Genomic DNA, 16,033 nt, shown 5'->3' on the forward strand with positions numbered 1-16,033 from the left:
GAAATTCCACGAATCCGAGATCTGCTCTCCATGAGATGCCAAGCTCAGGGTCTAACCTTGAAAAGCTCCAAAGCGGGGGGGGGGGCGTGGGGGCAAGTGGATCAGGAGGTTATAGAGTGTGGGGAAATACGGGGTTGACACCACCCTAATACCACCTAACCACCGTCTATTCATCCGGAAGTGGGCAAATTCAGCCGAGGCCAGCAGATCCCTGCTACTTTGGCTGCGGGGGTGATTGCTCGGACTTCGCCCCCTAGTAGGAATGCAAGGGCTACGAAGGTGCTTTGATATATTGTGAAGAGCTTCTGTCTATTGAACTGCTAGTAGAGCCGGAGCGTCATTCATCCAGCTGCAGTTCCCGGAACTTCTCTTCCAGATCCTCAAGGCCACCGATTATGTCGTTGTAAAAGGCTTGTTGAAGCGCTGGACTCGTAAAGTCACTGTCATGTCCAAAGTCACAATACAGACACTTCTTGATCATCCTCTTGAACCTTCCGCCCATCATGCTAGCGCTCTGATCTACTACGCGACGGGCAGTGAAATACTCTGCAAGTTCGGGTGTTTGGCCTCGTTCAAGATCAATAGGAAGCCGAAGCTTTTGAAGGGGAGTTTGGTATGCAAGTTCGAGAAACATGACCCCTAGCCCGAAGAGAACGCGGTTGCGAACTATATAGTGGAGCTCGGAAGGATGAGATGGAGAGCTGGACTGGGACGATGCTTGGACAGACGTGACCATGTAGGGCAGAGTACATGATGCCTTCTGCAGGAGGGATTCAGGCCCCCCGAGGAAGCGAACATCGTCACTGCGCCATGCAGTGTTCAGCCACGGCGTAGCATGGTAGCAGAGCACAGCAGTAGCCAGATACTTGGCCAGTTGAATGCGTCGGTACTGGCTCATACATTGCATCGGGTCAATACTTGAAAGCCACACCAGCTGAGAAAGTGACATAGAGGGATTGCTTTTAGTTTTATCATCAAGATATGCTAAATGCTTCCAGGTCTCACTGTCCCTCAGAAGGCCAATACAGCCTTGGCAGGTCTTCCGGTGTAAAACTCTTTCAACCAAGACACAAAAGTTCCGCTGTAGGTATAGATTCGGGATTCTTGCAATCGGTCGTTCAAGATACATTGCCCGGGGTTGTCAGGGCCTATTCGCTCCTCAAAGCAGACTCTCTTCCTGACTTCTGATGAAGAGGATGCTTCTGGATATTGCGTAGGTCGTTTGAAAGAGGGTAGTCTCCTAGAAGTAACTGTGGATATCGAGGGAGAATCTGTGTCCGCCGACTTGATTGTCGATTCCACTTTGATCCAGATCTCTTGCATGGCGGATGCGGACTTCTGTAAAAAGGCCACATTGAACTGCACTTGCGAAGACGATCGTTCAAAACTTGGCTGAAGAGACAAATGAACATCATGCGTAGTATGCTTATTGCACGCGGTGCCTAATGCATCGTATAGACTATAGGCGGCCTTTTGGATCACTTGGAAATGTTTGAACTCGCGATTTCGCGCGTGGTTTGCTGTAACGGTGTCATTTATGAAAGAAGAAGGCTCTTCAGCCTGAGTCATCAACGACAAGAGAACCTGGACTCGTGATTCCAAGTCTTCTACAGACTCCTGAGGTTTGTGTCAGTATCCTGTATACGAACAAAATCGAACAATTTGATAATGTATACCTACTTTCAGCACATCTGTAGCGTTTGTGGAATCTAGTGTCGCCTTTGTCGACACAGGGAGACACTTTGCCAGATCCGAGATCTCCTCAAGCTTTTCTTTTATGCTTAAAATAACATCCCGACGAGTAGCTTGAGATGCCTGATCATTGCCCTCGTATGTCCGATCTTGTGACGTCAAGGATCTCAAGCAGTCCAAGTAAATAATTTGTTGGTTCCTTACATATTGCTTGAGACCAAAATCTCGGGGTAGGAACTTGCGAATGCTCTTGCGTTTGAAGCAGGCAAGAGTTTCTTTGAATGCCAATTCAACCTCGGGCAAAACTAGACTTTGTTAGCGGCAACTCTCAAATTCCCATAGCAAATGCTAAGCTCACTTTGGAAGAGCTGATCGGTCCCGGTGACAGGATCCGGATGGATGTTTTGGCTGTGAGAACCCTCGTCCAGGCATATTGATTGAGACTGAGGCTCAGCCGATGGCTCAATTCCATGAGAAGCTTCAAGCAATGGGCCTGTATAGGTTTTGGGGCCTTCATCGGATCGATCTATCTTTGGCCACTGTTCAAGCGCAGACTTCATACACGAAGCTGCTGTTCTAGCTGCATAAAGTTGCCATTCCTTATCCTTGTGGCTGTCTGCATAGTCACATACCCCCTTGACCACGAGACAAGGCAAGTTGGTATAGATTCCGGCGCCTTCCATCTCGAATGCGATGATATTATCTGCTAAAGCCACTCTGTTTCGCTCTGTTCCGGATTTCATGACTGTGTCACCTGAAGCGATTCGCCCAAAGTGAATATCATTGACATCATTGACATCCAACAACAAACGTGAGCGGCTGATGGCTTTCTGGTCACATCCTAGTTCGACGCATGTAGATTCCTGGGCCTTTTGGCAATTTTCATTTTTTCTACATCGCTTGCATTTTGCATGATTTTGATGTTTGTGATGATAATTTGCTGGGAAAAGCCGGTCTTGTTTCAGCACTGGGACTGAAACATGTCCAGTCTGCTGAAGCTTCGTCAAATGATGACGGGCTCTCTTGAGTAGAGCTTTGTGACCACTCGGGCTCTTTAGCCTTTGCAGGAAAGTTCGTACTTCGGGGTTGAGAGTCGACTCTGTTATGCCTTCCTTGCGGCGAAAGCCTGCAGGATATTGCCTGCCGAAGTCGTATACCACGATTTCATCGCTAATTATTATATCGCCAAGAAATATTCCCTTTTCAGCTCCATTTGGTACCCCTCCGCAGACACCGACCATCAAGGCGAGACGGATATTTTGAAAGCTCGATCGTAGATTTGCTGCAACGCCAGCTGCGTGGCCCCGACCGATGCCCGGCATGCACACCAACACGACATTATGACTACCGATCAGCCCAGTTCGGTATGTGTTCCTGTCTCCTGGAGCCTTCCCATATCGATCACTTTCTTCGTCCCAACGATAGTCGAAGAGGGCATCCACGGTATCCGCCTCGAATGGCAGGGCGCATATAACAGCGACATCGAATTCATTCCGGCTTTTGGGGGGATTGCTGACCATTTCGTGCGTAGATATTGGAAGAACATGGACAGCGTTGCTTGGAAGAGGATCGAGCTGAGTTGCTGGCTGACACGGGGGCGCAGGCCGCCCATACACCAACCAAGTCAGCCTTGCTCAGCTGGTTTGCATATTGCTTTTTTCGCCCGATTAGCCCCTCAAAATCAGCCTCATCCCTCCTCAAAAGTCAGTCCAGCTGAACATTTTCAATCAGCACCATGGAAATCCAAAAAGAGGAACCACCACTCGACCGTGACCTGATCTTATCCAGAATTGACCATAGTGCTCAAAACCCGGACATCGGCTTTATTGAGACCCTTTATCGAACTTGCACTGCTGTTCTGGTTCATCTATGGAAATATGGAAATCGACCAACACCTGGCTCTCGAGAGAACATCCTTAGAAAGGATGTCGCGGATCTTAGCAGGTGGGATGAAAACTTCTTGCCTGGAAATCTCGACGCTACCATTGAGCAATCACATCATTTGAGAATAAATGTGATCGAGAACTTGGTGGGGATCGGGAAGATCTTGGTATCTTTCTCCGCCCCAGCGGAGACTCCAGTCGACACCAAAGAAAAGACCCGCCTCAGAATAACTCCTCATCAAGAGTTGAGGACTCAGCTAGAGAAGGCAAAGATCATTCTTTCGACAGAAGAACATTCTGACTCCTGCCCCTCGTCTGATGACGAGACTTCTGACGATTCATGTTCGGAGTCTGAACGGGACCAAAATCGCTATGGCCGATTACATTGTTACATCAAATGCATGGTGAATCTTATACCACTCATTGACAAGTATGGTTCATACCTGCAAAATAAAAGAGAGACATCCAGCAAGCCCAAAGGGGCTTTCTCCAATTTGTCGCAAAGTGCACAACCATACGCCATGCGGATTCTGGACAGGTTGGTAATGCCCAAAGCTATCCCATTGACAAGGCTGATCATAAGCCTAGATTTGCCGATGCACCTCTTTTCCTCATAGAGCGGCTAGCGGAGGCGAACTGGGAGAGGTCGATTCGCCTCCGAGAGTTACAAGATGATGACAACGCAGGAAAAGGCAACGATATCTCAACTATTTCCAAGCCCCACCCTTTATTCCTCGGACGCAGTTTAGGCTCTGTATACGCTGGTACTGCTTCTTCTCATATCTCTTTTACGTCATCCAGCCAAGAAGAGAGCCAGGATCGCCCCCGCGTGCCACCATTACCTGAGAAGGGTGAGCTCTTTCGGTGTAACTATTGTCAAAGGAATATAAGGTTGCGCAGCCAAACGCAATGGACGTGAGTGTGTAACGTTTCTCATCAAAAGTGGCCAAAAAAGCTGATCGAGGGCAGAGTCCATGTTTTCGGTGATTTGCAATCATATCTATGCACACATGATCGATGCAAAGATGCTCTCAGAACATTTCCAAGCCGCGGTCTATGGGCAGAACATGAATTTGATGAGCACTTCACCGTGACAAAATGGCGTTGCTCCACATGCAATTATATAGCCCCCACCAAATCGCGCTGGGTCGAGCACATGAGCGTGACACATTCAATCAACTTGTCTGGCCATCATTTGACAGCTGAAATCTCAAGAGCTGAAGAGAAGGTCCTCGATCCACAATTCAAGGATTACAAATGCCCATTATGCTTACAGACTGGCTGGAAGGCCACAAATACTTATGTGACTCATATGGGAAGACACCTTGAAGACATATCGTTGGCATCTCTCCCACGGAACGAGGGGCTTTTAAGTGACGACATCTCCGGAATTGACAGTGCAAGCAACAACCCCACGGACAGACACAACAAAACAAGCTTGAGCAAGCCTATTCAAGACAAAGTCGTTTTTGATGGGCTAGACTCCATTGAACGAGAGGAACTTCTTTCCCTTGCAGATAAACTGCTCACTGAAACGTCTCCTGAAGAGATTCAAAAAATCAAAGCTAAATTGTCCGCTCTAAGTTTGGAACAGAAAGAGTTCCTGACCCGCAAGGAGGTAGACCCAATCACCTGTTTCTTTCAATCTCAGGCATTGCCTCTGGTTTATCGATGGCGAGAGCCCTCTGCGAGTGTGATTATGGACTGGGAAATAGCCAGAGAATTTCTCGACACCGTGTTTCACACGCGTGTCCACCTCCCTCTTGATAATGTATCTGCCCTGGCTAAAGGGTACCATAACAAAATCCAAGCTGAGCACAAAAATTTTCAAGCTGCGCAGCCTCTTAGGGATGAGACTCCTTTACCTTCTCCTATGCTCAGCAGTCTGCATACTGCCAATGATGAGCATAACCGCAATGCTGGGTCACTTTGGGTATGCCCTGAATGTCACAGGGGATTTGGTAGAAAGGCTGTATTCGTCCGCCATATGAAAATACAACATTACCCCTCTGTGACATATGTTTGTCAAGCAGGATGCATAAAACGACATTTCGATCTCTTGGACCACTTGAAGGAGCATCTCCTAAGCACGCACGGAATTCGGACCAGCAGGCCAAACGTTCAGAAGTCTGCAATTGATAGGACTTGCCCAGGCAGATGTGCACATTGTGGCCGAAATACTCCTGATTGGGAGCAGTTTTATGAATGTCTTGCAAATCATTGTATGGCCACAAAATCTTCAGAAGGCTTTCCGTCTGCTCTTCGGCGTCATCTTATACAGGATATGGGCCTCAAGAATATCGACGAACACAAGAACAAGCAAGCCCAGGTATCGCCTGATATTGAGAAGACGCCGAATGTGATGAACAAAAGGGAATTTTTGTTTAAACAATCCGAGCCTTATGATCGTTCTTCGGTCAGGTATGAGAACGGAGAATCTGCTCGACTAGTGGACGCGGATAATTTGGCTGAAGCAGGGGTCAGAGAACCGATGGCAGCTGCAATCGATGCGGAAAAAAAAGATGCCCATCTGCTATGAATCCCACTGCGGCTTCTGGTGAGGTTCAGTCCGAATCCGTGCCTGCTTTTCGCGCGCGGAAGAAGCTACCCTTCCCTACAGAGCGGAGGCCGCCTAAGCCGGAGTGGGATCTGAAAAGCAAGAAGGCCTTCCAGGAAGAGGAATTCTCACAAAGACAATGAGTTCCCTGGAACTGGCACCGAGTTCAATTCCTCAGACTACCAGAATGATGAAAGGGACCTTATTCCTTGAGGCTGCTATCAATAGTCTGGAAAAGACAGAGATAATTGGAAACAGAATTTGGGTAGAGGGAGGCAAATGGGGGCCCATCGCTCGAACTTGAAAATGTATCCTCATGTACACAATCAATAGGCATCACAGCAACTAGTCAGATGAATTGAGGTCATTGACGGACGCCCACGCATAGGATGCTAGCTGATGTACAAGCACTAGCAGTCTTCCAACTATCTTCTCAAACTTAGAAGCATCAGTTCGCCTAAAATAGGAGGCTCAACTCAAAAGTAGAAGAGTATTAATTCCATCTATAATCAGTGGATACGGCTTATGGCTTGTATTACTAGGTTATTTACTGACCTACCGGCGTGCTGTAGTGGCTCGTGAAATTGGTTACGGAGCATTATTGGTTTGCGATATAGAGAATGCTTAAGCATTGCTTGCGAGCAATGTGTTAAGGCGCCCGGCTATTCCGACTATAATTACAGATCACTTGCTCAGAAGTGACGATCCTTGGCGTTATGCTGAGTGACAGCATGCACGAGGCATCAAGACCCTCCTAACAGAGCCCCAACATGGTTTGAGAGATTTTCTACAACAGCTCCATCCACTTGATGTGGGCCAAGACCCTGTCGGAAAGTGTCTGACCAGCGCTCAATGGTCATTTCATGCAACTTTTGTCCTTGCAAGAGATCATGAATGCTTCGAGCTTGCTCTGAAGCTGTGAATGATTCAGCAGACACAGAAATATTGCTTTCAATAATTGCGCCGTGTTTGCAGCGAATGAAAACCCTAGTCTAGCAAGCTGTGTGAGCACGGAAACTATAAGCTGGTAAAAATTTCATCGAAGCATACCGAAAGGGGAAGTGAGGGTGACAATGGTGGACGCTCACGAGGGTCCTGTTCAATAGGATATGTGGAAAATGTAAACTGTGGCGTCTGGGTGTACTTCCAGTCGAGAGACTTAATCCAAATATTAGCAATAGACCCCCTCGCATGTCAGAAATCCACTCACTCGTAGTTCGGCAATCCCCTTGCCGATCTCCGGCTCCTGCTCGCCCTGCAGGTCTCCGACGGTGCCTGCGACCCAGTCATCACCTGCAAATATTTCCGGTTCGATTGCGTGCGCTCGTCGTGCCCGCCGAACCGCGTCTGGATGGGTCGAATAAAGCCGTGCAAATTCTTCCACCACGTGGTCCATCACAGATCGCATTGAAAAGAACGAGTCCGCTAGGGCGCTCGAAACGTTTCCAACCGGAGACCGAACACTCTCAACTCCTTTTGCCTGGATATATTCTCGCGCGGGGAGCGCAGGAACCGGCCGAGATCGTGGATGTTGGGCGAGTCGAGCAAGCAGGTGCCGTGATGAAGTGCTCGGTCTCGCGTTAATTTAAAGGCGGAGCCAGAGACCTTCCTGGGTGTACTTCCTCTGTCTTGTTCCTTGGACGCCAGGACGATATCGTGTCGTTCGTTCACGCTCGTGCCCAGAGCTCCGACGCGATGAAGAGCGTTGACCACCATTTCAGCGTGCTTGTTACGGGTAAATGAAGTGCGCGGCGATATCACACTATAATTCAGATTTCCCTCATCATGAAATACAGCTCCACCTCCTGACCTTCGCCGCACGTAGAGCGCCGCGTCGGAATCGCTCGTAGTCGGCCTGCGATCATTGTATAACGCGCGGAGATCTGTCTCTAGCCATGGGTTCTGATTTCGGCCAATGACCACGCAGGGCTTGTTGATGTAGAGAAAAAGTATACTGGAGTCCGCGGGCGCGTTCTCCAACAGAAAGTGCTCAATTGAGAGATTGACGTACGGGTCCGTCGATACCGACTGGTAAATCTGGTGCCGCGAGGTCGGGCGACTGGCGAGTTCGGCGAAGCTCTGGACGGGAAACGAGGAATTGTGGCGGACGAAGGGGATCGACCTACCGAAGACCGAGGAGCATCCTCGAAGCATGAGGGAGCAAGGGAGCTGAATAGCTTCAATAGTCGGAGAATCCACGCGATCAACAGAAGATAGAAACCGGGGACGCTAGTCCCGGATAGGAAGTCGTACGATGAGTCGATTCCCTCTTTTTTTCTTCATTCCGTAAGTCTGTATTTGCTCGGCGCTTTTTGACTCATCGTGGGTTTCTATCGAGAACGGAAACTATCGAATATATATAACTCCGTTTCCCACGCCATTGGCCTGTTTTGCGCACTCCGTTCCCTGAAAATCAAATAACGATCTCATAATGTCGACGTGGGGTCAGCATTTCCGCGTCACCACGTAAATGATCCTCCCCGCCTCTGTCAAAACCTCGTGCTCACCCTTTCTCCAGCTATGGCGAGTCACACTGCCGCTCTGTCGGCTGCATTGTCGACGGATGCCCTCCAGGCATGCAACTTACCGAGGACGATATCCAACCCCAAATGACCCGTCGCCGCCCCGGCCAGAGTGCCTTGACAACCCCGCGCAATGAGAAGGACCGCGTCGAGATCCAGTCCGGCACAGAATTCGGAGTGACCCTGGGTACACCAATTGGAATGATAGTCCGCAATGAGGACCAAAGACCAAAGGACTACGGTGGCAGCACAATGGACCTCTACCCTCGTCCCAGTCATGCTGATTTCACCTACCTTGAGAAGTACGGGGTCAAGGCTAGCAGCGGTGGTGGCCGTAGCAGTGCCCGCGAGACCATTGGTAGGTGAAGATTGAGGTCAAAGTGCCCCAGACAAAGAACTCTCCAATTAACCCTGTTTTCCAGGCCGTGTTGCAGCTGGCGCTATCGCAGAGAAGTACCTCAGGTTGGCGCACAACGTCGAGATTGTCGCCTTTGTCTCCTCTGTGGGCAACGAGCATCTCTTTCCTCCTACTCCCGAACACCCGACCGCATCCACCAACCCTGACTACCTGAAACTGCTGGAGACTATCGACCGCCCCACCGTGGACCAGTATGCCCCCATCCGCTGCCCCGACGAGGAGGCCGCCGCGCGCATGACCAAGGTTGTCGAGAAATTCCGCGACAACCACGACAGCATCGGTGGAACCGTGACGTGTGTGATCCGCAACGTGCCCATCGGCCTGGGAGAGCCCTGTTTCGACAAGCTCGAGGCAAAGCTGGCCCACGCCATGCTGAGCATCCCCGCTACCAAGGGCTTCGAGATTGGCTCTGGCTTCGGTGGCTGCGAGGTTCCTGGCTCGATTCACAACGACCCGTTCATCGCCGCCAGCTCGCCAGATGGCACCCAGCGACTGACTACCAAAACCAACAACTCGGGTGGTATCCAGGGCGGTATCTCCAACGGCGCCTCGATCTACTTCCGTGTCGCGTTCAAGCCCCCTGCGACTATCGGCCAAGCACAGACCACTGCTACCTACGCTTTCGAGGATGGTACGCTTGAAGCTAAGGGTCGCCACGATCCTTGTGTCGTGCCCCGTGCTGTTCCTATCGTTGAGGCTATGTCTTCGCTTGTCATCATTGATGCTCTGATGGCCCAGAGTGCTCGCGAATCTGCCAGAAGTCTCCTTCCTCCTTTGGCCACCAACCTGCCGTCGAAGTCTGCTCCCAGCGGTGCTCCTGCTTCGTAAATGTAGCACTCATTGACACCTTGGGGAGGAAACATCAAACAGGCATAGAGAGATACTACAATGCCATAAAAAGCCATCGTATAAATAGAGATGGAAGCTCGGTTTATTCTGGTTTGAACTGTCTGAGATTTCTGTAAACCCTGAAATCTGACCAAAGAAAATTGTTGAATGAAATGCATGAGATACGATTACATGAAAGGCCTTTTCCTCTAGAACGGTCTTAACAATACACCAGTTTGCGCCAGGTCAGACGTCGAAGAGTCATAGTAGAATGTATGAAAAGCTGAATCAAATCTCATTTTCTCCGACTGTACACGAAATATCTAGTCAAGCGCTTCCAAACACTCCACACATTCTCAAGTCTCAAATGAATTCGAGAAACAACTCCTGCCTCCGCATGAGGTCTGAACATGGGCAGTACCCCGAGGATATCAAGCGAACGAAATTGGGAAACCCCAGATAAATGAAAACCAGAAAAACGTCAAATCCAGAACCCGAGCGCCAAAAAGAAAAAAAGAAAAAACCATAACCATCACACATCATCATCTTGTATACAATCTGCGACCAGAGAACTGCGACAGATTCAAAAAGGGGATTCATAAGTACAAGGGAAGAGAAGAACATGACCCGTAACTGTCGTTCTAGTTGCTGACTCTGCGGGGAGTGTTAGAGCCACTGAGACCACGACTCGTGGAGCGCTGAGAGATATTGTCCATGTCTCCGGCTGTGGAATTGACGACTCGCAGCCTTTCACGCGGAGCCAGGTAGGCCATCTGCACATTGCGGTTCTCGACGCCGTCACCATCCCACTCGTCGTCCATGGTCTCGTCATCGCCCAGGTAGCCGGGTGCACCGATGAAGAGGTCATCGCGCGTGGATCTCGCGGTCACAAAGCCATTGTCTGACTCGCGTTTCTTCGCATTCCAGTTTTTTGCGCTTTGTTTCCGTCGAAACAATTCAGCAGAAGCACTAACGGCTCGGCGAGGAGTGCTGGCACCGCTGTTGATTCCACTGAGCCCCAACCCAACCACCGTGCTTCGACGGTCAATACCAGAAGCAACGCCAGAATCATCAAGATCTGGTGGAACTGTGTAGTCGCGTCGAGTGAGAGTAAGAGCCCGGCGGACAGTCTCGAAAACGCCAGAGGTTCGTGGTTTTGAGGAAGGTGGAAGCTTCGATGGCGATGTTTCATGAGAGGGGTTGAGGTCATTATCAAGCATGAGCGAGGTGTTTTCTGCCTGACGGTCGAGCATGGTTGTCTGGGCCGTTGAGTAGGAATCTCCGGAGTATGACTTCTCCGAGGGTGCTATCATCCCATCGCCTTCACTGTGGGTTGTGTCCCTGCTGTGGATTGATGCGGCTGCAACATGGTCGACAGAACGCCCGCCGCTGCTTGACCAGCTAAGAGGCCGATTAACATAAACGGCCCGTGCCTGCTGTACTTGCCCGGTTAGTCCGGAGGAGAAGGAAAAGTTCGATCCCTCAGACAGACCCGTGGAGGTGCGTTCACTTTTCGTGGGAGTTGACCGTCCATCTTCGTCAACGGAGCCCATGCCCTTCCTACGGGTGTAAAAAGGACCTAGGCCAACCCCAAAGATGGTGCTCCGGGGAGTTGCGAATGTAGTATCAGAAAACGGACCATTTTCGTCGTGCACGTGGGGTCTTTCATCTTTAGGGATGGTTGCCATCAAGCGCTCACGGAAAATAGCTTCGTCCTCTTCACGTTCATCTATTGGATGAATTTCACTTGTGAGTTCACTTCGCCGGTAATCGTTAATTCCCGACGGGCGATATGACCAGGCTCTGCTGGTGGGACGGGTATTCTGAGGGCTTTTCTTTGGACTCGGCGACTCAGCAAGCAATCCTGTTCGCTCAGTTCCATCGCCTTGGTCTTTCCAAGGGTGTGTTGTGCCGTTGCGATTTGTCGCCCAGGCATAGCCTCTGGCAGGATCGGTTTTTTCACTCATTTGAGAGCTTCGGATGCTGCTTGCTTGGTACGGTTCATCATGGCCCCAGAAGTGTGCGCGCTCGGCTCCGAGCGCAAGCTCGCGCAGTTGTGAATCTCGCTTCCCTTTCACCCGGCGTTTCTGGTGATATCGCAATACAAACGCTAGAATAACGAACGCGACGAGGAGCCCAAGGCTCAAGCCAACTCCTAATCCGATCTTTTGCCCTTTGTTGAGTTTATCGCCGGTATGCGCTGGGGAAGCACTGTGTGGCTTAGCGACTGGGTTCGTGTAAGATGTGACCCAGGCGCCTGATGTGGAGTTATACAGATAAACATGAGGGTTGCGCTCCACAGACGATGTAGCCCGTTTTGACGACTTCTTTGGAATACTATACCCCCCAGCAATCATCAAAACGCCTCCTGGGAGCATAGCTGCGGAGTGGCCAAAGATACCGGTTCCTGCTGCGATGCCAGCCTCCGAAGCTAATGACGACGATGGTGAGTTCCAAGTCCATTCTCCAGTGCCTCCATAATTTTCGCCTAGCTCAAGCACTGCGAGTTGGGGATCAGCCGGCACAGAAGTATCTCCCACCCAGCCACCGATGACAAAGACTTTCGTTCCATCTTCCGACAACACAGCTGCGTGACCGGATCGAGGCTCGACACTGTATCCATCCCTAATCGCTAATTCGGTTCTCGCCGAGGGCGCGGAATTGACCTTGACGAAGCTCCAGCTTTCTTGAGGGACCGAGAATATAGCCAATTGCGACATATTAAGAAAAGCGTGCTGGGTATGTCCGCCGATCAAAAGGAAGTCTTGTTGCTTCTCGGTCCGTGACGAGGTGGGCGACAATGGCACAACGGCCATCCCTGCCTCGGGCACAGGAGGTGCGCGAGATCCGGTAATGCTTGCATCGAGGCTGCCTCCATCGGAAAGCTTGAGCGCGATCATGTTTTGCGAATAATTGGCAGCAGAAACCCATGTCTCATCGGTACTGTTGGCGAACGGACACATACCCCCAAAAGAATAGATGGAGGTGTCGGTTGAGTCGGCGGAGGTGAAGCTAAAGCCAGCCGCTAGGTAGTTGGGCTGTACGAGCCCTTTCCCTGGATTGACCGAGAGCTGGTTCCAGGTCCCATTGCCAGTTGAGCTGCTGTTGTCGGGTTGGAACTGCCATACTGATTGGGAGAGCGTGCCGTGGCAATCTCCCGCGTAAACAGTAATGACACCATGATCATCGACCGTGGGAATGAAGGTGGACGATTGATTCGTATAATGGAAGGGAGTCTCTTGGAGTAGAGTGTCAAAGGATGTCTTTCCGGTATCAATGCTCGAGATATTCAGGGAGAGGAATTCGGTGCTGCCGGAGCCACTGGGCCGGAGGAGGTATGCGATCGAGTCATTGTGCAACGAGGAGACGCATATCGTCGAGGGCGTGTATGGGATTGCAGCAGCAACATTCAGCGACGCTAGAAATGCTAGAGATAAGACTGAGACGGCTGGCGGAGAACGCTTGGAGCAGCCGCGGGGCTCCATCGCATTAGGAATCGCAATCTGAGACATTCAAGGGAGAGTGTGCATTCCAGGATCGACAAGCATGGCGGCCACGCGATAGAAAAACAAGTCTCTCTATTGCAGCATAGGCATTCTGACCGAACAAAATTTGCTGGGGTGAGAAGGACCAGAGTTGGGATGTAAAGATGCAAAATGCCGAGGGAGTAAACACACCCACAAAATTTGGACTACGATTTTCAAAGGGGACACGCCAATCACACGCCACCTTAAGGACTATGTCCTCTAGTTTTTACTGCAATACCATCGTCCCGGGGCTGAGGGGCGCTCTGGACACGACCAGTAGGCCGACACATTGGCCAGCGATCAACATCGTTGCGGGGGCAACGCAGATCACCGTGGCGTTTGTATTGCGCGGACGCACGCTTGGATCCACGAATCTTCACGCTAGGAGGGGTCATCCGAGGGTCTCTGGCCGATTCGGCTGCTTCCCCTCTATCTAGCTCTTTTTGTATAGTGTGAAAGAAGGTCTGGGCCATCCTCCTACGAAATGCAGTACATTCGTCAAAAGCAGAAGCCTGCCAGTGTCGTATTTTTGATTTGTGCCGGATACAACAAGCCCGCTGCTTCACAGCTTTAGATCCTTTCTTCAAGTGGGGTAAGATTATGATATGCTCCGAGCATAGCGCGAATTCTCCTTGCCTGGAGAGCAGCCGAACGTTTGATCTGCCCCTACGCTGCGTAAACACTCGGATCTCCCTGGTACATCACCTGACTACCTTGATACAACCCAATTCTCTCTTCTAAATCAGACTTTCAAGGCTGCTGCTTGGAGGCTATCGGATTAGGCATCGTTTGAGGCTCTATTGAAGGAGGATCCAGTAATCCACGTTGCGGTCAAACCAGACAAGTGGATGATGATTGGAATAGTTTGAACTAACAACTATCAAGAACTCGGAACCCTTAGATGCCTTTTGCACCCTTTCTCCATGCCCAGCGTCTTTCCTTAAGATAAGCTAAAAGGATGCTTGAAAGAAGCTACGGCATGTTCCCTATATCTGGTCTAGCTCTAAGTGCATTGCCGTTCTCTTCTTCCTAGAATGGTCCTCTGTCCGTCCACGGGTCCACAGGTCGATTCATATTGCTTATTCATCCCAAAGAATGGAGCCCTGGAGCCCTGGAGCCCTCAATTAACAGATGCAACAAGCTACTCTGGGGAATCCTTAGAGAAGATGGCTATCATGTCATGGGCTCTTCATACCTGGACGGGCGGGGATTCGAAGATCTACTGGCTGCTGGCAACCCACCGGCTTGACAAGGTGTAACATCCGACGGATTATAGCAGCTGTACAAAGTTGGACGCAACTCACAGCGTTCTTGTTATGTGTGCATAGCATGGCCTTTTGGATACCAGAAAATATTGTATGATTATCTTCTCCGCGCTCACCGTACGCTCGATCGAATGCCCAAGGATTGATGTCTTAATGAACCAAAATCTTCTTATTTGGTCTCTTCGACGTGAGATGGTTCTAAAAAGCCACCCTAACACTGAAAAACACTATATGTATGGAATCGGAGAAGGTTAGTGGATCATGCGCCCACAATAACCCTAGTATACGCTGATGATTGAAAGCCTTGGCCTGCGTTTTCCCCGACTTTTCCCAAAAGCAAACCCTTTTCGGCTCCAGTCAATAAGTTTCAGCGCTCGTCAAACAATGGAGGCACTGGGAGAACGAGGGGCAATATAGCCGACGAATACTAGACTTTGTTTCCCCAAGAGGGCCTGAGCACTTGCATCCGGCGAAAATACAATCCTAAACAAAACCAAAAACGTAATATCACTAACTTCTATAAGGCTATAGTCTTTCGCTCTATACAGAGAACCCTGCAAGTGAAACCCACCAAGTGGCAGTACTTGCCCCAAACCTTCTCCAAGGCTCCGCGAACCCAATCCTTCGAGCCAAAGAAAGCGAACCCGCGCACTGGCGAACCTGCACAGCCCCATTCAGGGGCATCAGAATCAGCACCGGGCAAGACAATCCGACGCCAACCGGCTAGACCAGCATTCACTTGGCTAAGCCCCGGGTACAATATACATCATGCACGGCCGGTTCAAACACCTTGGTCAAAGAAGGGCAGCGCATAGGGGCAGCGCATAGGGGCATCGGCCTTGGACGCTGCCCGCGGCATGGTCGATCGCCTCCATCAAAAACAGTTAGCTGACTGCACTGGTGGCAATCCTGATAGCGGTTCCAGTCGCACTTGCAATGCGCGCGCCTTAAGCTTGCGGGGGTTCCAGTGTCTGGGCTGATGTGGAAATGAGACAAGCTCAGTCCAGCTGTGCGTCCTATGTGAACACGGCATGATGATGCCCCTGGACTCGGTTGGGATGGAAATTGGTATGTTGCCTCGTACGACTGGTCCCCGATGGTTTCTTCGAACTGGCTCCACAGGTACATAGGGCCTCGAGCACGAGCTTTGCAGGTGAGTTTGCCTTTGACTTATGTAGATCGGGTGTTGCTTTCCTGTAATTTGGTATAGGAAGCGAGACCTGGATCTGGCATTTATTGGCCTGTCGTACAGTGTAGAGTATTCGTTCAACGCGGTTTTATGTATGGATGATATAGTAGATTGTCTTATTTACATGGTACAGGAGGTAGACTGCCTGATAC

The 16,033-nt window shown here is 50.4% G+C and overlaps 6 protein-coding genes across 6 annotated transcripts; 2 read left to right on the forward strand and 4 right to left on the reverse strand.

Annotated features, from left to right (window-relative positions):
- Nucleotides 1-337: 337 nt before the first annotated feature.
- On the reverse strand, nt 338-3,212 carry N7468_008654 (5'-methylthioadenosine/S-adenosylhomocysteine nucleosidase family protein; the record flags this gene model as incomplete). The annotated part of the gene is made up of 4 exons (XM_058477950.1): nt 338-934; nt 1,027-1,617; nt 1,681-1,997; nt 2,051-3,212. 4 exons carry the CDS (start codon nt 3,210-3,212, stop codon nt 338-340), a joined length of 2,667 nt encoding a protein of 888 aa, XP_058328295.1.
- A 215-nt stretch (nt 3,213-3,427) lies between these two features.
- On the forward strand, nt 3,428-6,275 carry N7468_008655 (uncharacterized protein; the record flags this gene model as incomplete). Its single annotated transcript, XM_058477951.1, has 4 exons — nt 3,428-4,005; nt 4,131-4,450; nt 4,703-5,996; nt 6,062-6,275. 4 exons carry the CDS (start codon nt 3,428-3,430, stop codon nt 6,273-6,275), a joined length of 2,406 nt encoding a protein of 801 aa, XP_058328296.1.
- Nucleotides 6,276-6,875: 600 nt separating this feature from the next.
- On the reverse strand, nt 6,876-7,540 carry N7468_008656 (uncharacterized protein; the record flags this gene model as incomplete). The annotated part of the gene is made up of 3 exons (XM_058477952.1): nt 6,876-7,124; nt 7,183-7,290; nt 7,343-7,540. 3 exons carry the CDS (start codon nt 7,538-7,540, stop codon nt 6,876-6,878), a joined length of 555 nt encoding a protein of 184 aa, XP_058328297.1.
- A 17-nt stretch (nt 7,541-7,557) lies between these two features.
- On the reverse strand, nt 7,558-8,286 carry N7468_008657 (lipoate--protein ligase family protein; the record flags this gene model as incomplete). Its single annotated transcript, XM_058477953.1, has 1 exon — nt 7,558-8,286. The coding sequence occupies one exon, from the start codon at nt 8,284-8,286 to the stop codon at nt 7,558-7,560; it is 729 nt and encodes a 242-aa protein (XP_058328298.1).
- A 277-nt stretch (nt 8,287-8,563) lies between these two features.
- N7468_008658 (bifunctional chorismate synthase/riboflavin reductase [NAD(P)H] ARO2) lies at nt 8,564-9,900 on the forward strand (the record flags this gene model as incomplete). The annotated part of the gene is made up of 3 exons (XM_058477954.1): nt 8,564-8,598; nt 8,651-9,012; nt 9,077-9,900. 3 exons carry the CDS (start codon nt 8,564-8,566, stop codon nt 9,898-9,900), a joined length of 1,221 nt encoding a protein of 406 aa, XP_058328299.1.
- Nucleotides 9,901-10,541: 641 nt separating this feature from the next.
- On the reverse strand, nt 10,542-13,412 carry N7468_008659 (uncharacterized protein; the record flags this gene model as incomplete). The annotated part of the gene is made up of 1 exon (XM_058477955.1): nt 10,542-13,412. The coding sequence occupies one exon, from the start codon at nt 13,410-13,412 to the stop codon at nt 10,542-10,544; it is 2,871 nt and encodes a 956-aa protein (XP_058328300.1).
- Nucleotides 13,413-16,033: the final 2,621 nt, after the last annotated feature.

Source organism: Penicillium chermesinum (genome assembly GCF_028974085.1).
Source record: "Penicillium chermesinum strain IBT 19713 chromosome Unknown utg000006l:1.0-2335141.0:1.0-2336784.0, whole genome shotgun sequence".
In the NCBI taxonomy this organism is placed as follows: Eukaryota; Fungi; Ascomycota; class Eurotiomycetes; order Eurotiales; family Aspergillaceae; genus Penicillium; species Penicillium chermesinum.